Source organism: Cuculus canorus, chromosome 2 (assembly GCF_017976375.1).
Source record: "Cuculus canorus isolate bCucCan1 chromosome 2, bCucCan1.pri, whole genome shotgun sequence".
Classification (NCBI taxonomy): domain Eukaryota; kingdom Metazoa; phylum Chordata; class Aves; order Cuculiformes; family Cuculidae; genus Cuculus; species Cuculus canorus.
In genome coordinates, this window is record NC_071402.1 from 56,404,583 (window position 1) to 56,428,097 (window position 23,515).

The following is a 23,515-nucleotide window of genomic DNA, read 5'->3' on the forward strand; positions in this document are numbered from 1 at the left end:
TTTGTGAAACTAAAATAATCCAGTTCACTGTTACCACAGCAACAAAAAATACTCCCCCATTTTGCCTAAAACTGCAACACTGCCAGTACTTTCTCAAAACACAATAGATATTAACATGACTCAAGTCACTCTCAAAGGTACACTTATCTTCCAGGAATATTTTGAGTTTTGGCCAAGAGCTCAACAATGACAACAGTCTGATCCATGGTATTGAGCAAATAAGTGCACAGTAAGATTTTAAAGGGGGAGGAAAAAAAAAAAACCCAAATCTACCAAGGCCTAGATTGTATAAATACACTGGGATTCCTCTTTCTCCTTTCTTATTTGCCTGAAGTAAAGCATTAAAAAAAGCACATTTACATTTTCAGCTGACATCATCTTCCTTGTCTTACGAACCTAATTTTTTCAACTAGTGAGTTACCTCACTTAAACAACTGAAATGACCCATTCACTTAAAAATCATGGAAGAGATACTTTTTTATTAAGACATCTGGAAATAAAACAGTTTTGAAGAAAGTAATACACTTAAGCAATTTCCTCTATTTCTAAGAAAAATAACTCATCAACTTACAAACAAAATAAAGAGAAAAAACAGAGAGATGAGCTAAAGGCACACAGCAAGTAAAGCAAAAGTTGAAGTTGATTCTCGTGCATCTAGATGATCCTTTGAAGTACAGCTCCCTGTCAAACAGCATTCCAGATGAAAGCCTCCCTTACACCTCAAGAAGACAAAAATGCCCTTATCAATAGAAAACAAAAGTGATCTGTAAGTTTGGGGTTTTTTTTTTCCAAATCCCACAGTGTAATAAGCACTAGCATCCTCCTCATAAAAAATTCAGTGTGTCAAGTATGTGACCAAGTGTCACCTTCCCCATACACTAATCTGAAAACAGGTAAAGGAAAGATCAAACAGTGCTGTTGTACATCTCGCCCAGCTCTCACCCACTACATTTCTTTATTCTTCCTCCCTATACTGTACAAAGGCTTTATCCATACTACAATTTTGAACCACAGAAGCCAGTTTTAAAAACACCTGGTCTCTTCATCTTTCTTCACGAGTCCCATTTCAGTGCACTGGGACTGGGTGGTCTTCTTTGAACTTGCAATTTCTAATTGTACGGCCAAATCCCGAATGAATATTTCAAACCTCCCACATTTTCCCTCTTAAACAGAACGGCTCTTTCAAGTGGTGCTTGGCAGTCAAGCTGTACAGCTGAAATACTGTCTTTGTGTGAATAACAGTACCACTTGATCTTAAAGAGCTTTCCCTGCCACTGAGCCATGCACTACAGCTATCACTTACGTGAAGTGATGCAGGATTGTAATGAGGAAGGGTTTGGCTTTCTAAAGGTTTACAACTGTTCATGGACAGAAATACAATTTTTAAGAACAACTAACTTTATTTAAAGTATTATCAGGAAATTAGATATTCTTATAAATCCAAAAAGCTGGACTTCAAGACTCTGGCAGAAATATAAAATGATATATGTATTTTACACACAGGAAACACATTTCTGCTTAACTGAAAACCAGCTTATTCTATGGTAACCACAACATATTCTTTGAAGATTTCCTCCCTAGGACTACCTACCAAGAAAAGTTTCCTTGAATAATCCATGGGACAAGATTTAAACGAACAACTTTTCAAGAAAATTAGTCAAACTATTCTAGTTAAAGTTTCACAAACTACTGAGATGAGCTTTCAGTAAATAACCAACACAGTTAAAACTGATAGACTCAGAAAGTTACCACCACACTGTGCAGTTCTCCACTGGCTGCTGGCAACAATAACAGCATAATCAAAGGATGATCAAACCACAAGCCATGCTCCAGGCTACAAGCAGACATCCATACAAGGACTTGAGCAGAAATATAACATAATACCATTTAACTTTCATCCAAAAAAGCCTTGAAATAACCTTTTTACAGTAAGTGTCCAATCACTCAAAACAAAAAGGCACAAGAATCTTAGAACAACTTCAGGTTTTCAGTCACCTGAGATGAGAGTATGAACATGACCAAACTACTACCAAAACGCTCAAAGGAAGTTGATGCCCTCAGCATCAGGTAAAACAGATGAAGACAGAAAAATGCTGGTCTGTCAAATTTTATACACTCCTTGTAAAAACCTTCATTTCATAGTTTACAGGCTACCAAAATGATCTAACATATGAAAGCGTTAAGACACACCTACAACCTCGTAGTGATCCTGCATTTAACGCTCACGATTTCATGTAATCAAATTAGTTATCAATGCACTTAAAAGTGAGAAGGCATGCTGTAAAGGCAATAATCCAAGCACTGAAATTCAAAATTTTAAATCAACTTTTACCACAACCTCTTCTATTTGTTCATTCTAATGCTTGTCAAAATGGTTTTCAAAACTTACATAAAAATGGCAATGAGGATAATGGGGTCAAATAATCCTCATAAATATTCTTTTAGTTTTGCTTTTTTAATTAAAAAGTGCATATCCTCTAAGTTAACATGGTAAGAGCTATGAATCTGCAAAAAACTTGACATTCACGTGAGTCTGGGCTCTTCTGTTAGACACCAACACCCTTCCTAACACCTGTTGTATTTCTGTGGTGATTAAGACCAAAGTTAATCCCTTTTGCAATTTGACAAAATGGCAGAAGGGTAACTCACAAGTTTAAAAGCAGGTGTATGCCATGCTTCAGAAATGCCTTCAAAACACTACACGAATTACATACATCTGTACACAAAGATCATTAGACCCCAGCACATCAGCTGCCATTAAGAGTGCTCACAAACGAAATATCTTCTCAGTATGTTTAAAGTTTTGGACATTGTAAATTAGCAGCAAAGTGAATCTTATCTTCTTGAACTACAGTGGCTCTTCTTGGTTCATCCATAGCATCAGACAGCGAGGGCTTTTAAGCAGTCCTGTGTCACCCTAATCCAAATCTGAGAGCAATGGCCACACAGAGGTGTGGTACCAAGCTGAGAATCCTTTTTGCTAATGGGTTTTCCAAAATAGTTTCTATTTGCAGAAGACTCAAGATTCTCCCTGAGGTTTATTGACGATCTTTACTCTAAATGATCACTGTACCAGCATCACACCAAACCTAGCTAACTTCTTCTAGTCCTTTCTCTGCCAACAATTCCTATATTCTAATTTCTATATTCTAGAATGCGGACTGGGTCAGCCAAAAAATAAAGAAATTCTACAATAAATACCAGCTGGACAAAGCACATCAGAAATAGTTTCAAAACTTTCAGAAAGATGCCAATGAACACCACCCCCTCTCTAAATCTTTATCAGACTTCACTAGCCACAACAGGAAAGATATATGTTTGCCTACAAAAGAAATCAAACTGCCAAATGCCTTGATCTAACCCAAAACTCAAACATTGACACACCAGTACTGCTACCTGCTTTTTAACAAAACAAAACAAAACAAAACAAAACAAAACAAAACAAAACCACTAACTACAAAAACAACCACCTATTCAGAGGTTCTTTCACTGGTAACAACATTAAACAAGCACTTTACTCTTCATACATATGTATTTTGCTTATCTATTACAGATATTTGTTGCAGCAACACAAATTCACTTGAGTTCAGAACGGTAATATTATAAAGACAGTTCTAGTTCTCTCTGTTTTCAAGGAAATGCTAAAATTTCTTAAATATTCTTCGAATTCAGAGTGTATTTTGTTCATGAGTCATCTTGTATTTGAGATGTCAAGTGGCTAAATATCTTCTCACTTTGCCTCCACCAAAGTCCCCTCCAGAATAACTTGTATAAACATAAGTTAAGCTCATATTTCAAGTTACTGTGAATACTAATTTCCCACAAATTTTATGGTATAATCACATTCTTACAGAAGGCTCCACATAACATTAACTGTGTTATTCCAGAAACGACGTATTTTTTTCTGTTCGAGTAACCAAGTAATATTATACCTCTTGTAGCTGTTTTATATAAAAAAATATTCTCTGGAGTTCATAGTTGTGGAGCCTATCAAGAGCAGTAGTGCATTAAAATAAAAATTCAATACAGTACGTTTACTAAGTATTTGTGAAACCAATTTACATGACATACAAGGTATATGGGCCTGCATTTCCAATGCAAAGCGAACCCAGAAATCCAAGTGCTCGATAGCTCCAATTCTGAAGTCTACTAGAGTATACACTGTGCTGTTTCTCACGAGAATTCTGCATTTTCAGCTAATGTTATATCCAAACATAAACATATCATGAAAAATGCATCCTTTGAAAACAGGAAGTTTAAGATCAGGGGCCAATGTCACCCAGACAATTCCACAAAGAAATCTTTTCAGTAGTTTGCCTCGGCTTTCCAAAAAGGGGTGCTATTCTTTCTGAGGTACAAGCATGCAAACACTACTCCTCTTTCCTATGCCTCTGCTGTCCATAAACAAACAACTGAACAGAAATTCTTCAGGTCGGTAGGACTGATTTTCTCAAAGCTCTTCTTACATTGAATAAACCAAGGAACATGACAAGTCATGTTATCATGTTGGTCTCATGAGGGAGGTTTTGAATTAACAAATGTTATTCCAAAGTACCATTAATAGTTGCTATAAATTGAAATAATTTTAACCATATATATCAATGTTTAGTTCTATAAAACGACATGCAAAGGAACATCTTCAAGCTTTCCTTTCCCAAATCTGACAAGACAACCTTGAATAAGACTTGCCATACTAGCACTTTCAATTAATTTAAGGCAAGGTTTATAGGGAGAGAGAATATCTTACAAGACATAGCTGGAACAAACAGATAAGCTCTTCAATCCTGTCTTCAGCTCTGAAACAGAAGCAGCAAATTCCAACCCAAGCTCAGGCCAGGAACAATTTTTTTGAGCTTAACTCGGTTAAATTGTCAAAGTGCTTAATTTTTAAGAGAAAAGGATGGTTGGTCCTGTGGAGCAAAAGGGGAGGTAAGCAAGAGGAGATATGGTTACCTATCTACAGGTGGTAATCACCCCTCCCCCAAAAACTTAGATAGCTGGACTGAATTATACGGAACATTAAAGTTCCATTAAAAAAACACAGCAATTACAGAGTCCGATTTCTGATATTCAAAAGAAAGCAGAATTTTCCACTCCTAGGTTCCTCCTTTCAGACTTTTTCTTACAGCTCCTCCTAGAATCACCACTACCATTAATTACACTTCAGCATGTTAAGGTTCTGCCAAATAGAAAAAGTAAGTATAAAAATGCTGCAGCTGTTATCTCTTCTAATGGTTGGACTTGATGATCTTAAGAGGTCTTTTCCAACCTTAATGATTCCAAGATTTTCTTTTAATGCGGAGATTAATTCAGGTCACATATACATCTTTGACACTACCAGAACAAATGGTGTTAAAATTTTCAGTGTAAAAATTCAACCAAACCAAACCAAAAATTCAACCAACCAAACCAAAAATGCAGTAACAATACATTAATGGTTTTCATTACACACTTAGCCCAGGAATATGAGCTACACAGACTGAGAAAAGCTTACGTTGATATTTTCTAATTGCAGTAGATGTACTGTATAATAGGATTTGACGTCTTCAGATACTAGCCTCACGCGGAAACCTGTTTCACTGAATGTCATAACTTCTTCTTCTTTTGTCGGCCAGTATTGTGCACACTTCACCTAATGTATTTAAAAAAGAAAGAAGGAAAAGAAAAACCTGTTTAAGTATCCTTGTTATCTTGGGCTTTGCATGAACAGATTCTGAGACCCCATTATTCAACACACTAGACTCAGGTACCTGCTCCCAGTTTGATAAACTCTTCCAAGTCTATGACATTTACAGCCAAGTTACTACAACTGTTTCAATGGCTGTTGCTCATTCTGCCTCTGTTTGTTTTCTTTCATGGCAGAGCTAGCATGTTTTGAGATATACACTAACCCTCCTCCCTCCCCCCTCTATAGTTCTCCACAGTGAACAGAGATCTTTACTCAGATGTTTCAGCACCATCTACCCTGTCATTTCTGACATGCACACCTGCACATTTACATAGCTGATGTAACATATTCCATTTTTCCCAAGGCTTGATGAATACTGGAAGATTCTAGTGAAACAGAACTAACAAAGCTTTATCCCTTGTCCTTTATCCCTCTTGCCCCGCACTCAGATTTTCTGTAGGAAATTTTTTTAATAAGAAAATAAGTTACTTTTTAATGGACTAGTCAAATCTTTTTCACTAACAGACTTGCTCTGAAGAACCATAAACCTCAATGACATGCACTTGTAACTAAAATTCACAGTGGTTTTAGGCACATTAGCAGAAAAACTACATCATATCAGAAGATTTGTGTATTCTGCACATATACCACCAGCTGTAAAGATTTAAAGATTACTACATCAGTTTGACAGCTGCTGGGCAGCAGCTTGTCTTCACTGTTACAAACAGTTAAGATCACTATATAACAAATATATTTCTCCACTAGGTTTAGAAGAAATAATCTAAAACTGTTCTCCCACCTCCCATTTTGTTCTAGAATCTTGAACTGCTTATGCTAATTTTATTTCTATCTGTATGTCCTCCTTTTTTAGGATGTTACTTTCACCTTTCTGGATGTACATTTCTTAGATGCTGTCTTCACCAAACTGAATTCTGTGTCTTAGCTCCACCACTTCAATGTTACATTAAATACATGTTATGTTGTACAGCAGTGAGATAGTCCGTTAGTTCTTTCAACACAACAATCAAACATTGTCCAGCTGCATTAAAATTATGTGGCTTACGTTACAACCTTAAGCCTAAGCTTACTTACTGATTCTTTTTCAACAATCCTGTTCAGCATCACAACTGCTTTGGTTCGTTGTTGCCATACCATTAGCCAAAAATGACAACACGTATTAGGTAGTGGACCCTGTGTAGTAAAGAAAAAAAAAAACCAAAATGGTTCTGAGAATGTACAGGCAAAGCAGTGCTTGAACAGAGTTAATAGTTTACTGTGTGAAACAGGAAAAAGTGTTCCTCTGAAAAGTTTAAGCAAATTATTAATAGAATGACAGAAATGACAGGCAAAAAAAGTAACCACACTGCACAGATGGTTCCAGTACTTCGAATTCTGTTGTTTAAAAACCAACCAAACAAAACCCCCAACGCAACAGTAAGAACTCAGGAAGGGATGTTTCAATTTCAGCATTAATAACATTGCGCTGTTAGAAGAAAAGCTACTGCGGGCATTTTCAGAAGGTACAAGATTAAATTGGAAGTAAAAATATTGCTGCAATCTATTTCCAAAAGAACTGAAAGGAAGAGCAAGAAATACTTGAAAAACTTTATACACAGTAAATGATTCATACAAGATGTTCCCTTTTGCTTTTTCTTAACATAGAAATAACATCTACACAACAAGATGAAACAGGCAGTTAACATGATATGCTTCACAGAGACAAGGAGCCATTGAAATACAAATTATGACTGTACAAATCCCCCTCGCCTAGATTTTCAGCCTCTATAATAACCTAGTAATTGGTACTACTTACCTGTGTTAAAATGTAGCATCTCTGGGCTTCTTCTATGACCACTAGGCTGGCATTGATATAGTCATTCTCAGTGTTCTGTAATTTTACACGACTATGGTCATCTAAAATTCAAAGAAAATGAAGAATTAATGATGCATTCATCTTGATGAACACTCTCTAACAGGCAGGTTTAGGCCCGACCGGCAATTAGAAATCAATTCAGCAGTACTAACCAAGTGGCAAACTACAAATATATATGAAACTCCTTTCTCATGCAACTTTGATAACTGCTTGTCTCGTTGTCCCCTCCACATTTCATCAGAGTAATTTTAGGCAGGTATTAATAGAAGCTGTTCAGAAAACTGGAATATCCAGTGTTCTTTTAAAAAAAAATTTAAAAAAATCACAACAACCCACTCACACAGGCCGAAAGATGCTCACAAGCCATCCCTCGGCAGCTGCATTTCCTTAATTCAACAGCACCACAATCAACATAAGGCAGCACTCTGTCCTATCGCATCAGATCACTCCATTGCACGGCTTCCTTTAACTTCAGGATTCCAAGATTGTTGGTGAACTGAAGTTTCATAGGTCGAGACAGAATCATAAGAGTTAAACTCACATAGGAAAAAAGAAAACTATCTACTCGTGATATTCAAGCCAAGCTTTCATCACTTTTATTTTCCCTGTAATTTATAGTTTACGACTATACAAATAAAAAATACTAAAAAAGGGGCACATGCAAAAATGTACCTATTTAACAAATCTCACAAATAAACGAAGCCTAATCTAATGATACAGTTTCAGTCTCTCACAATTGCACAGGCAAGCCAGAAGATTCCCCTATTTATGGCAGAGGTAAGCAAAGAGCTCCATTTAAAATTCTAACATTAATGAGAATTATCGGGCTGTCATTCTAAAGCACGACAGAATAAAAAGTCACTGTGGCTGTTCCTAGAACCTTTTAATATCTGATGTATCACCCTCTGAGAGACATTTAGGTAATCAGACTTGTTCACTGTAAGCAATCCTACAGCCATTTATTAGAACTGTATTAAATAAACAGCATTTTTAGCTTAAAATTTGTATACAACTGCATGCCAGGAAATGAGATCCAATTGACTGCAAATCCCTAAAGGTTCAACTGCGTCGACAGATTGTTTATGAGAAGTAAGAAATAGCAAGCTAAAATGAATTTAAGAGACTTCAACTCATTTCAGGAAGAGATCAAAGAGGTTCCATAGAGAAGCTGACAGCGCTGAAGAGTGAATTCCAGTGCTATGCCGGTTTTTAACCTAAGTTTACCTGGACTAACCCACAAAACTCATTCAAGGGTGCAGACTGATGGCACAACTGCTGTTGAAATGGCAGTCCATGTTTCCCTCTCCCATCCCCCCACCAAAGGCTAACTTCCTCTTGACAAACATTTTGGGAAATGAACAAAATCCATGAGTTTTGACATAAGTGACTACCAACTACAACATTGAATGCAGCTATGACAGCTGAACTCAGATTAAGTCCCGATATCAGAGCCAGTCTATACAGCACAAGGCTTATCTAAGAAATCTGTGAACATGACCTCAGACAGGGAAAAAGCTGATGGGAATACAAGAAATAGTTACTGAGTTACGTTCTTATTCTACAGACTGCTCATATGATTTTATAAATGCTTTCCATATGTTTGGAAACGGGGGAAAAGTTCATTTGTTAGGCCTTGTTCTGCTTTTATACGCTTCCTCATCTATCTGCTACTGGCAGCTGATAAAAAAGGTCTTGCTGGACTCAAGGAAAGAAGTCAACAGTAAATTACTGAGGTTTTTTTGAATGACTGAGATTTGGAGTTGTTATCCTACCACCTTTAGTTCCTAACTTTTATATGCATTCACATACAAATGTGCTGGGAACAGAAATATGCTGAAAACCTATTTTTAATATATAAGTACGAGAAAGCTACTGGCTTAATCTGTGTTCATTAGAACTCCAGCTGTAAGGCAACACTGCCCTGACGTTCAGGAGTCTTAAAATAATTTATGATACATCCATATGAAGTAGAAAATACTACAAATGCCAAGACACAGTAAAATTAAACCACATGTGTGTTTTAAAGTAAAATATATCTCTTTGTATTATTTTGTCTGAATAGGAAAGTGTTACTTTTCCCTTCTTCCATGTAACATTTTATTTGAAATGTTTCTACTGGAGAGAAACCAAGACCTTTGTAAATATTACATGTCACTTGCCGACAGGAAAAACTTAAGATCTTGTTATAGTAAATCACACGTACTGGTACTAGTGTTCTCGGAAAGATGACGTGAGCAAGCACTGTTAACAGTTTAATCACCCAGCAGCAGCTGCTGTATTGCTGCCAGGAGGAGATAACTGCCAAGGCCCTCAGGAGGTTTCCTACTGTAATCCTTACACACATTTTCAGGCTTATTCTTTCCTCTCTTATAAACTTTGCTTTGTAAACATTACAAATAAAATTCTGGAAGTTTTTTTTGTTTATTAAAAATAACAAATTCTATACACAGCCTCCCTCCTCCTCCTCAATTAAAACAGAGGCAAATACACTGGCATATACTCCACAGGACAAAGAAAGCCACTAGAATATATTGATCTCCCTTCTTTCAAGGGAAAAGGTTCCTAAAGGACACAATGACCTAGAAACCTCATTAAAGTCCTCGCTCTTCTAAACTGAATGAAGCAAGCCAAATTTTGACAGCGAGTTAGCTGTAACATATTTCCCGTAAGTAAACCATTTCCAGTTACAAAGTAGTTTAGATTTATATGAATGATAAACCTATCTTAAATCTTATCCTCAAGATTTATCTTAAATGTTGCCATGCCCACCACAGCTAAAATATAGTACTCTTTTTCTGAAGCACTAATTCCCCTATTTCAACAAACTATTGAGCCCAAAAAGGAAGTGGAAACCTTAAAAATGCTTCTCATTCTGGCTCCTGAACTAAGATAATTACTCCCAGAAAGACCCCGTCTGAGATTAAAAAAAAACTTCATTACCCACTTCAAATGAAAACCTGTCCCACTGATACCACTGCCAAAGTTTCCTGTGTCTCAAATAAGACTTAAGACTTTACAATACATATAAATTTGTCCACTCCCTGCTAAAAAGAAAACTATATATCCAATTAAAACAGAGATATGAAACATTTGGCATTTTACAGCATCCAGTTCTTGCAGCTGGTAAATGAAACGTTTTCATTCAGAAACAACTAAGTTTCTAGCAGTGAAACCACTACGTAACTTTAAAATCATCTTTTGTTCAAGAGATGTCTCTGGCTCCCCAAAAATAGAGCTTATTAACAATAAAGGAGGGTGAAACGCTACTTAGTGGATTAAGGAAAGTCATAAATAAAACATGCAGCCATAAAGCCATCCCAGTGACCCAATCTGACCTTTTCCCACCTACCAGCAAATCCCCTCCACTTCACTAATCTAAATCTAATATATCTGAGCTGCTAAATAATTCAAATCACAACGCTCTACCTACTGGACCTACAGTCCTGAGTTTCAGAGGTAGTGTAATGCAAGGCAAAGTGACTTTTCCCCACTCTGTCACTGGTTGTATGCAATGAACGCCATCCTCTCAATCAAGACCCAGCTCATAACTGAAATGTATTCACACTGAAATTTATGCATAATTGCTGCACAGGATCTTAATACTGCTTTTCACAATACTGCTTTTAAGCAGTATTGTGAAAAAAACTTAAGGTACAACAAAGTTTAGATCAGTGCCAAAAAGTTCCCCTCTTTCCCAACCCCAAAGTAAGAAGTATCTCCAAAAGCAGCATGTTGAGTTTATTTATACCTTGTTTCTGGTAAAAAGGTGTTTCAGAGAATCATTAAATATCATGATAAAAATCATCAACGTCAGCTTCTAACACAGACAACAAGAAATGCAGCAGGTTCACTTCTTCACAGAAAGAAAAGAAGAGAAATCATTACCTCTCAAGACCCTCCAAGAGCAACATGATCTATCAGGATGAAAATGTTCAGATCACAAGATCTGGCTACACGCCACATTACAAAGAAAGGCTAAAACTGTATAAACCCCCCCTCTACCCTCCAAAAGAAAATGGGGAAAAAAAATCCTGCCAATTTTGCTAAGGGATTTCCTTGCCTCTAAATCTGGGAACACAGAAAGCAGATCCGTAAAGGTGTTTACATTCAGTCTAAGACACTAGACTCCTCTGATATCAACTAGGGATAAGATTTCGAAGAGAAGTAATAAGACAAATCTTGAAGTTTCTTTAAAATTATCAATAAAGAATAAAAACCTCACTAGTTATTTTCCTCTTAATACCATTTTCTGAGAAACGGTTTCATCTGTCAGGAAATGACTGGCTGTCAAACCAAACCTATTTCAGATTAAGTTCCTGTTTCAATACTACTACATAGCTAAAATATTCCTCTCCCCATCCTAGACTAATACCAAACTGCTGGACTGCTATTTTTTTTGGCTAGGCAGTAACTCTTGAGGGCTTTTACTCAACCGATTTATACACACCATTGCTCTTAGGCCAACAGAACGGGACACTAACAAAAATATTTATGAAACTGGAGACAATGTGAAACTCATCGGTAATGGGCAAAGATGATTAGCCTTTACCAAGAAATGTATGTAATGGATACAAATTGGTTTCAGTATGCCCATCCTGCATATTATTGTTGAAATGTGGCAAACCAACCAAAAGCATTTTTTCCTGCGCTTGTAACTGACATCTTTTCCATAAGACAGAATAATCTTTGCATTTCCTCTTGCAGACAAACCACCTCAGACGTTAGACTGGCTTGGCCACTGTCTAGATTAACAAACCATTTTCTCACTGCTAGGGAGTAACAGAACATTTTGATCAAATTATGCCTTATGTCTTACAATATGTTTCAGTAGCTAGATCTTAAGAATGTAACTGATAGTTCCAAAGCTCTTTGTCACAGAATATTAGCATTATCACCCGTTTCTCACTTAAAGATTGTTAAATTTACAAAGTCATGGACCAAGACGTTAAAATTGTGTAAGACTGAGTCATCTTGCATTTCTGTAATGCCAGTTCCCTGCATACATGTGCCATGATTATATCTGTTCACCACAGTGACCAAACCACAGAGCTATTATGCCAGCTCTACAATTTAGGTACTGCTATCTCAGAACGTTATTTATCATATATTCCCTTCAGGTCTCTTTCTCCTCCCAGCTCCCATCATAGTTACCGAAAAAATTATGAATCATATTTAAAACTAACAGATGTAAAATTCAACAGGAATCAGTTCAAACAGAACTTGCCTCAGTTCTCCGCATACAGCCTTACTCCTAGTACCTGGTTCTGCAGGCTACCTTGGTAGCCCAATTCAAACCTCCTTTCAGAAATGCTAAAAATGGAGACATGCTTCAAAGTTTATCACCTTAGTTCAGACACTATGTTAGAATTTGTGCTAACTAGCGTGTAATGACTCTAATCCCTTCCTGAGCTCAACTACTGCTTCAGGAATAGTTTTTATCTAACTGCTTCTCTCTGCTTTTGCATAGGGTCCAGGGATTAATACAATCACATAATTAGTTTTCTCCTGGCTCAAACAAGCACTTCAGATACAAGCTTCGCCATGACCAGGGCAGAGGTGTTTGGTAGTCTTCACTATTGTAAAAGCAACATCATGATTAAGGAAAATTTTGAGCTCCAAAAAACTACAGGAGATGCATACAAATCACACCACAAAGACAGTATTGCAGGCATTATTAATGCTACTTAAGTAATACAATGTATTTTTATTTATTTATTTTAGAACCATTCTTTTTTAACAGAAAGAAAAAAAACTAATATGTTGAAGATATATGCTGCCACACTGCCATTCCCTTTGCAGTAGTGCCAAAGAAATGAAAAACATGGATGAGTGAAATGGTACATGCACGAATACAACTCTGCGATGTAAACTACATAGGATATTGGACCAGGAATAGAACTTGGGTCTCACAGGTTCAAATCCTATTTCCTGTCTTTTCTTTTTAGAACCATGCACCCAAATTTAGGCATGAAAGTGAAACGAAACATGATCTATTTTACCACGGGTAGGATGCTAATGCTGTGCTGTAACAAGATAGCAGACCTGAGATGCGTTAAGTACCTCTCCATAGATCAAAGGTCCAGCAAAAGCCCATCTTCCTTTGCTGAGTACTCGGCAGAAGTCCATAAGCCTTGACTAACTTGCGGCATCTTATTCAGAGCTGCACATTTCTCAAACAGACGATACTGGGGAATGCCATGAAGACACAGCAAAGGGGACATGCACTCAACTTGTCAGTTCAGTTTCATCAGAGTGCAGTACTGAGATTTAGCATTAAGCCAGACCAGATCCATTTGGTGCAAATACACTGTGCAAGTTAAGCATTCTGGCAGCAGCCTGACAAGCAGCTTGCAGTGCTGCATCTAACCAGCATGACCCAAATCGAGATCCTTTCCGTGTCATTTTGAGAAGTGCTTTGCACATGTTACCACAACATTCAACTGGAAACAAGGAGTTCAGCACTTCTTCAAATCTTACAACAGGTATTCAGATTAGGCTTACAAACAAAAAGGCCCAGTATACCAGCAACCCTTCAAAAATTCTAGGTCCAGTAGCAAGAAGGCTTTTTACGAGACTTTGGTGCTCTGGGTAACTTTGTACTAAGAAACACAAACATTTAACCTATTCCAACTCGAATATTCTGCAGAAAAATTAAGGCTATACTACATTATATGATGTAGTATATGATAGTAAGGCTATACTACATTATATGATATGATGGGGGACCATCATATCTATACCATCACCATCATCTATGAGGGGAGACCTTATTACTCTCTACAACTACCTAAAAGGAGGTTGTGGAGAGGAGGGAGCTGGCCTCTTCTCCCAAGTGACAGGGGACAGGACAAGAGGGAATGGCCTCAAGCTCCGCCAGGGGAGGTTCAGGCTGGATATCAGAAAAAAATTCTTCACAGAAAGAGTCATCCAGCACTGGAACAGGCTGCCCAGGGAGGTGGTCAAGTCGCCTTCCCTGGAGGTGTTTAAGGAACAGGTGGATGAAGTGCTGAGGGACATGGTTTAGGGAGTGTTAGGAATGGTTGGACTCGATGATCCAGTGGGTCCTTTCCAACCTTGTGATTCTGTGATTCTGTGATTATCTTTTCCAAGTGTTTTATGAGAGCTTTCTCCAGCTCTAACATACTGGTAAATCTTTTGCTCATATGGCTTTTTAAAGCAATTTGGATTACAGTTTTTTGTTGGAAAGAAGACCCACAACACTTGAGTAGCAAAGAAGCTGGTAAAAGAAGCTGTCTTCACCCGAGATGTAAGGTCCTTAAGTCAGAGACCATTTTATAACAGTTAGTAAAATACAAAGCACTCCATACCATATCTACTTGCACTGAGAAAATTAAAGAACAACTTCAGGCAAACGTTCTTCCAAACAGATAAAAATAATAAAATCTCAAGTATTTTTTTAAAGCAACAGTAGAAATCAAGTGGTATTCGTCCACACAGTCTTACAAATGTGCAGAATCACTTAGCCCACAAGCAAACTGTTTGTGTCAGTCAAGGCTTAACTTACTTACTGTGCTCAGCAGATGTTGGTATTTGTTTTTTACGATGGACAAAACAATATTAAACAATAAATCTTCCCATGAGAAAGACGTCTTTAATACATCACTCTTCAGCTCACAAACGTTTATCTATATACCAATATCTATAATTTGCAATCATCTATCATTCACATTCATCATTCAGCACAATGAGTCTAACTTGCAAACTTTTCTCTCTTCTGGTAAACACATTTCTGTATGTGTTATGAAAAAAGACATTTATCATAGGACACATCCCTACAGATATAAACAAAATACAAACCCAACAATGACCATGATTTATTTGCTACAGTATGTAAGAGTAATGCAGGTAGGTAAAAAGTCTAGAAAGCTTACTGCAATAATTACGGAAAAGGTACTTACAGGGACTAACATCTCTGTATCTGTTTCGGTTTCTATTTTCTGGGTATTTTGCAACTCTATGAGGGTAGTCGCTGGATTTATGTCGAATTTCCTTTAAAAGACAAAAAATGCAATTTACTTAAAGCCAGTAAGCTTAATAAGGTTAGTGTTCTACACAACCTATACTGCAAGACTTTTAAGCCTAGTTCTTAATCAAGGTTATTAATAATTAACTTGTTTAAAACAACCTTTACTACACCCAGTGTTATTTTCTCTCTTGGCCAGGCTGTTGCTACTTAGACCGTCCCATACTTGGCTAGCACCACCAAACCAACAGAAACACAATTTGTTAAGCAACTGAAGTACTAGGAACAGGAAAAAAAATCCCCAATATTTACGCTGCTTATTTTACCTCAGAGCTGCATGTCATCTCCCACAGTAATAAGAGGTTCAGACAGACAGAATGAGCAGCAATATACTTAATAGTTTCTTTACACCAACTGGCAGCGTAAATCCCCGCACAGGTAACTGAACTAGTTAGCAATTTTATGACTGCTGTCAATATAAGATACAAGATTATTCTTAGTGATTCGAAGATTCAACCCATATAGCTGTAGTAGTTAAGCATGACCCAATATGAAGAAACAATTCTAGACTCATAAGTATCCCTGTGAAATCACAGCCCGCTTCTCCCTGGGCATTAACACAAACCTTTCAATAATCTGTATTTGGAAGATATTGAAACATACTCAGTCACAAACTATTTTAAGGAGCATACACTGTTCACATATACTAAATATTCTGATTTATTAATTTTTTGCCTCCGACTGTTTCTCTTCCACAATGATATACCGATCTACCTTATCTAAACAACTGAAAACACAGCTAAAGTGCTCCTGACAAGCAGCCTCTGATGAACAGACCTACCCTTTTGTATCTCTGTATTGATGCCATCTCAGCAAAACACAATGCATGATACAGAATTAAGAATATTTTCTTTTGAATTTTACTTTTGGTTTTAGATTATGTTGCAACATACCATCATTATGTTCCAAAGAGCATTTAAACTTTTCTTTACAACTAAGCATTCTTTGGTCTTCTGTTTCCATTATCATCTTTGTCTTATGAGGCTTTCTAAACAGTCCATAAATTCCCAGACAACGAACACAGCCAAAAAGGACTTCCGTGGAAACTGAACATTGGTAAGGAAGCTCCATCTTTTAGCATTCGGTGTGTGAAGTTGTTTAAGCGCAACACCAATCTTTAAAGAATCCAAACTACAATGTGGAACAGCAACTGTCAAGTACCAATGCTCTGCACATTTGTATAAAATCTCTTAATCAATTCTTTTACTATGATGCATTAGAACTTGTCTTCTCCTCTAGCTTGTATGACTTACAAGCAATCACATGCACGCTGAATAAATGCGTCTGGCAGACATTAAAAACCAAGTTCCCAGGAAAAGCAAATTTCTTATTACTCCATGGCAGGATGCAACATTTTGTTTTTAAAAGCACTGGCATCCTGTGCACTGGCACAGCAGCAGAGCCGTAGTTTGGTCCAGAAACATTAAGACAGCTAGAAACACTACTACATTGATGGGGGAGGGGGCTTGCTAAAAAGAATTAAACCTAAGGTAGTTTAACAACTAGTTCTAACAATTCTAACACCAGTTTTCCCATATACATTCCAGCTGTCACAAACTGGAGAAACAAACTAGATGCCAATTGTAATGTAAGGCACATTACACAAGAAATTGCTTTACAAAAAAATGTAAATCTGTATTATTTATTCAGTCATTAATTCAGATTAGACAGAAGCTCCAGAAGTCAGCATAAATCTTTCAAGCTTCAGAGGATTTTACCAGAAGTTCTGGCAAATTTGTGGAATTGAAGGGCAAACATACAAAACTGGTATCAGCAAGAAGAATAAAACCCCCTAATACACAATATTTTTTCCCCTTTACAGTAACTTACACTTCTCAGGGCAAGTATGTATGTTTCTTATACACTACTATCATAGGAAAATACCTTCCTAAACAAAAACCCAGTGTAAAAACAAGTAGCCAACAATTATTTTCACAAGTTTGTGCTACTTAAAAACATCATTTGCTCATTTGCCTTCATTATTTATCTAGATCTGTATTCTCTGGGTTTAGTGTAAAACAAACATGTTCAGTATCCTGAAAAATTAGTGAGTTGGTAAAATTAACAAAATCAAGAAAACAAAATTCTAATACAAAAAAACTTATTTGAAAAAAATCTACAACGTAGCTGTACTAAAATTAGGAAACTCATAAAGTTTAGGAGACAATTTTCAGTTTACTTCTCCAAGTGTAACTAAATAATACTAAAATGATTTGTGAAAGCTAATTTACTTCTTCAGTCTGGATATACCAGACATATGTAATGTCTGTGCGCGCTTTTTTACCTCATCAAAAACACTGGTTGCAGAATTCTTCCCATACACTTTCATCTCGTTAATTCAGGACTGTTTATTTCTGCTATCCCTTGTTAAATTCAGTTAAATTCATAGATCAGTTCCATAATATGAAGTCTGACACAAAAACCCCAAGCGTAACCCTACAGCTTGAGAACCAAGAGTGGGAGGGGAGAGACAAAGAGATGGCTATAGAACATGTTCTAACCTGCCATAGTGAGACAAGGTGCAACTTGATTACTTCACTCAGTACGAGCAGACACATGCTCAAATATAGGCATTTTTCTACCCTTGGTCAAAAAATGTTGGGTGTGCAAGAGCGAACATTAAGCTGAAAATGCTGTCTGTGAAGCAGTTTTAGCTAATAATGTCACTGTGCTTGAGCAACCACCCTGTTCTACAGATCTGGTTCCCTGCGATTTCTGCTTCTTCCCAAAGATGAAACTGGTGCTCAAAGAAACCCATTTTTTTGTCAGTTGAAGATGTGAAAGCAAAAAACGATGGAGATCCTCAACTGCCATTCAGAAAATGATCTGCGGAATTGCTCTGAATATTGGCAGCATTGTAACCAGTTCTGTGTCACATCAGAAGGGAACTACTTAGAAGGTGATTGTAGTTGATTTTCCTAATTTCTTGAATTAAGAGTTACAGGCACAGCCTCAGGGTTGTTTTTTTCGTGTCGGACCTTATACATGTCTACAGAGAACATATTGAAATGTACAAATGCATATATCAAATACATTGTTAAATTAACAGAGATAAAACACAAAGTCAGTAAAAATAAGTTTCGGTTTGGGTTGTTTTCCCTCATTTGCGAAAGAGCACTGGAAAACACATCCTTGCTTTAGCATGATAGTTACCCATCTAGTCTTATTTTGGGTAACTGACCATGGACCACTGTTGAAAGTTACAGATCGGTGCTGTTTCTATAGGAAAAGGCTGCAATGGGAACGTTTTTTCAGCCCGTTCCCCGCAGCCGCCGAGGAAGCCAAGGCACCGGCAACCGGCGGGCGTCAAGGGGGAAGCGGCTGCCGCGGAATCGGGGCGCAGCGGTGCCTCTGAGCGACGGCAAATCTTGGAAGGGATTGGTACCATTGACGGGGGGGAACCTTCCACCCCGCCTGGAAACCACGGGGAACCCCCGGCTCGGCCACGCGAGCCACGCCCCCTGTGGATCGGGCCACGCCCCTCCCGCCCGCGGCGCATGCGCGTTGCCTTCCCATCCCGCAAGCGCTTTGCGTCCCCACCCGCCTCCGCCCAGCCGCGCGCGTGCGCAGCGCGCGCCCTCCCTCAGCCTCGCCGCGCGCCTCCCGAGAACCGAGTCCGCGGCCCCAGCAGCTACTTCCGCTCCCCCCCCGCCCCCCTCCTCAACCCGGCTGACGGCGGCGCTTACCGGCAACGCGCTCTCCGAGAACCGGGTCGACACTTCTCCTCCTCCTCCCCCTCTTCCCACTAACACCCCTTCCTTTCGCTCACCACGTATCGCGCCTGCCAGTCGTTCGTGGCGTCGATCTCCTGGAACTCCTGCTCGATGATGGCGGCCATGGCGGCCGGCGAGCTCGCGGCCCCTCGCGCGCTGCCCGCCTCTGGGGGAGCCTCGGCGAGTGCCGCGCGCTAACATACGCTGGCGAGCGGGTAACACCGGGACCGCCGGGACGGCTGCGCGCATGCGCGGGAATGGCCACGCCCATCGGGGGCGGGGAGCACCTGCGGTGACGTCACGGGAGGGGGAGGGAGGGCGCCCAGAGCTGCCTTAGCTGCGGCAAGCGCGGGGCAGTGGGGCGGGACGCCGGGAAATCAGAGCTCTGAGGCTCGATTTGGGGGTCTAGAATGCAAACAGCCTTTATCAGGACTGGGCGACACGAGGGAGCGATCTCCATCCATCGTGTGCGGCCAGGCCGGAGCTGAGACAGGATGTTTCCCACTTACACGTGTGCATAAATATTCCCAGCAATCTTATGCACATTCCATTCCTTTCCAAGGACCGAGTCTAATGTTATCATGAGCTTCACAACAGTCAAATCTGTTGCTGATTTGGCTCCAGCTCTGACTGCCCTTGCGCTGGAGATGGGGAAAGGCTGCAGACAGAGGGGATCACAGCAGACACATCTGCTCAGCGCGGAACACTACACATTGTCCTCTCCACAAGAACGAAGTGTGCAACAGTGTCTGGAAAAACACTGTTTGAAAATAACTATGCTATAAAAACCCATGCTCTCAGAGGGACGCTCTCCAACTTCCAAAAGATACCGCTACGCTGACGAAACTTTAGTTTAGCCTAAATCAAAATATCCCGCTTTCCGTAACAGCAACCGCTTCTTGCATCGCTGCAGGGGGCTCTGTCCCAGAGAAGTCGCACGAGGAGTCCCCGTCACCCGCCCTCGCCCCCCACCTCCCCGCTGACGCTTACCCCCGCCCCCATGCCGCTTGCCCGTCCTTAGCCCCGCCCACCGCCTCCCTTACCGTTAGCCCCGCTCCGTTTGCCACCCATTACCGTTAGCCCCGCCCCCTGCCAGCCCTGACCCGCTCTCTGCCCTTACGGGTAGTCACGTCCCATCTATCTCCAATTACGGTTGGCCACGCCCCCTGAGGTTGGTCACGCCCCACATCACATTACTCTTAGGCACGCCCCCTCCTCGGGCCATCATGGTTGGTCACGCCCCTCTGTATGTCACTGATCTTAGCCGCGCCCCCTCTAGCTCCCGTTAGGGGTGGCCACGCCCTCTGCACCTCCCATTACTGTTAGCCACGCCCCCACTGCCTCCTGTTCAGGGTGGCCACGCCCCCTCCGTCTCTCGTTCCTGTTAGAGAGCTGGGGTTATTCAGCCTGGAGAAGAGAAGGCTACGGGGAAAACTTATAGCGACCTTCCAAAACCTGAAGAGGCTACAGGAAAGCCGGGCAGGGGCTCTTTATCAGGGAGTGCAGTGGCAGGGCGAGAGGTATTGGTTTTAAAGTGAAATAGAGTAGATTTAAATGAGATATTAGGGAGAAAGTTTTTCCTGTGAGGGTGGTGAGGTGCTGGCACGGGATGCCCGGAGGAGTCATGGATGTTCCATCTCTGGAGGTGTCCAAGGCCAGGTTGGATGAGGCTTTGAGCAGCCTGGTCTAGTGGGAGGTGTCCCTCCCACTAGGGGAGGGGGATTGGAACTGGATGATCCTTAAGGTCCTTTCCAACCCAAACCATTCTGTAATTCTGTGACTCTATGATTTGTATTGGGTCTGGCTAGGATGGAGTTAATTTTCTTCATAGTGGCCACTATGGTGCTGGCTGCTGTGAAAGTGGCCCATCGAGGAGGGCACAGGAACTTGGGCAGCCAGGGACGATGCCCGACACGAGCATTTCCTGTGTTATACCTAAAGGCCAAAAGCAGCCTCAGCACTGCGTGAGCTGGGTTCACGCTCCCCTCCACTGACGTGTTTTGTAGCTAGGAAACACAGGGATAAGGGGCACTCCGCACAATGCAAGGGATTTGTGTGTGATTGCATAGATAAAGCAAGTTTTTTGGAACAGTTTCAGGTTTTGATGTCCGAATTCATGCCATCATCTGCTCCATTTCACGGAATCACAGAATCGTTTAGGTTGGACAAGACCTTTAAGATCATTAAGATCATCACCCTTAACCTAGCACTATCAGTTCCACCACTAAAACATGTCCCTAAGCACCACATCTACACGTGTTTTAAACACCTCTGAGGATGGTGACTCGGCCACCTCCCTGGGCAGCCTGTTCCAAAGCTTGACAACCCTTATGGTGGAGAAAGTTTTCTCCATATCCAGTCTAAACTTCCCCCGGCAAGACTTGAGGCCATTTCCTCTTGTCTTATCACTGTTACTTGGGAGAAGAGGCTTAACAGTTTCAGTTGTGAAATAACTAACTTAAGACAACATCTGTGAATTACGATTCTGATTTAGGAGTGCAGAGAAGAATCTAAGCATCCATCGTGAAAGTAATGATTCCTTTTAATTTCAAATAGGTTTCTTTGAATTGATGTTTCAGTGAACAAAATGTGTTCTTTAAACTGAGAAAACTGATCCTGTACAAGTTGGGTGTAAGAACGTGAATAGATACATAGAAATGGTCTGCCAAATAACAAATTTTAATAAAGAAATTAAACTATTGTTCTGGTTTGAGCTAAAGCAGAATTAAGTCTCTAACTTTTCAGCTAAGCCTCGTCTAAGTAACTTCATTTTCTGATAGTAAGCTACATCTTCTTCACACAGTGTCTGTCTCTAGAAGTGATAACACTTTAAATTTATGATCATCAACAAAATTATGGGGCATTGGCACGCAGAAAGGCCACTGTTTATATCTGTTTCTGTGGAAGCCAAGGCCATCCTCAACTTGGTGGAATGCTGTAAATCAAAGGGTTGCATCTGCAGGGAGGAGAGGACAGGACAGGTGACCCAAAATTGACCAACAGGGTATTCCATCCTTTGTACTTCATACTCAGTATAAATTAAGGGATCAGAGGTCCAAGCTTTCTTCTTCAATGGCTGGCATCTAATATGGACCTCATCTGTCCTTATTCCCCTGATCCTGGATCTGTGCTTTCATGAATCCAGTTCCAGAGTGCCACTGAGTCCAGTCTGGGATGTTTCCCTGTGCCTGCTCTGCACCATAGTCACCATGGGAAGGGGGCAATTTCATATATTTGTACATATTTTATTATTTTCTTGTGAATAGTATTTTCCTTATTATTATTGTTGTTGTTACATTAAAGCTCTTTCAGTTCTAGTTTCCAACTCACAAGTCTCTCTCTCATTTCCGTTTTCCCTTTCCCTGTGTGTGTGTGTGGATTGGGACACAACTGCTTGCATTTCGCTGCCAATCAAGCCGGGGATTGGGGATAAACTGTGACAACCATACAATTTCTTCAGTAGTCCTCAGTAGTTTTTTCTCCAGATATGAATGTGCTGATTGTCCTATATTTGTAGCATTTACTACAGCCTTTTTTGCCCCTTGCTGGAGCTATCTGTAGGTCACAGATACTGTGATATCCATGAAGCCACCCAACATGGACTGCAGCTAAATGAGGCCCTGTCAACCATCCTGTCCACCCAGAGAGTGATGCTGCCCAATGACACATTACTTTCTCTTTATTCTAGTGCAAAGGCTGGGAAAGACTTGAAGGTTGCTGTCCGTGGAGTGGGAGAAGATGTTGTGCTTGAGTTTAAGGACAGCTCTACCAGCTAAGGAGCACCTCAAGTTTATCAGCTGAGCAGGCCATTGAGACACTGGTGATTTGAAAAGGACACAAGAGGAGTGGTAATTTTTATATATAAAGACAGGAACATGTATTCTGCTCTTCTAATTAGCAGCTGTCATGCATATGAGAAGCTTGTGATCGCTTGTGATATTTGGGGATGTAGTTCGTATTGCGAAAGCAGTTGTGCTGTTATGAGAAGTTTTATGGTAGCAGCTATATTTAGGATCTGTAATGCAAACCAGACCCTACAGACAGCTCATGGAAAATTAAAATAAGTGTTTATTAACTGTGATTTACAGCTGGCTTAGAAGAGCAGTAAATGGTAAACAAGGGGTTTCTGGAGAAATGGCCATTGTTTACCTTTTGGTTATTATTTTCTGCTGGAAATATGCTGAAAATCTTATATCAGTTCTCTGATTTCTGGGAAA

At 39.9% G+C, this 23,515-nt stretch overlaps 1 protein-coding gene across 4 annotated transcripts in view; it reads right to left on the bottom strand.

Annotated features, from left to right (window-relative positions):
- The window catches only part of PTPN2 (protein tyrosine phosphatase non-receptor type 2), a 33,172-nt gene extending 13,610 nt beyond the window's left edge, over window positions 1–19,562 (bottom strand). For 2 of the 4 annotated variants that reach the window (XM_054060841.1, XM_054060840.1), the window contains exons 1-5: window positions 19,272–19,562; window positions 15,461–15,551; window positions 7,482–7,582; window positions 6,761–6,859; window positions 5,495–5,632 (exon numbers count right to left, since the gene is read on the bottom strand). In XM_054060841.1, the coding sequence (XP_053916816.1) occupies window positions 5,495–5,632; window positions 6,761–6,859; window positions 7,482–7,582; window positions 15,461–15,551; window positions 19,272–19,547 (705 nt within the window). In that variant the 5' untranslated portion in view covers window positions 19,548–19,562. The remainder of the gene's footprint in view (window positions 1–5,494; window positions 5,633–6,760; window positions 6,860–7,481; window positions 7,583–15,460; window positions 15,552–19,271) is intronic. The other 2 variants (XM_054060844.1, XM_054060843.1) reach the window with 1 other exon arrangement.
- Window positions 19,563–23,515: the final 3,953 nt, after the last annotated feature.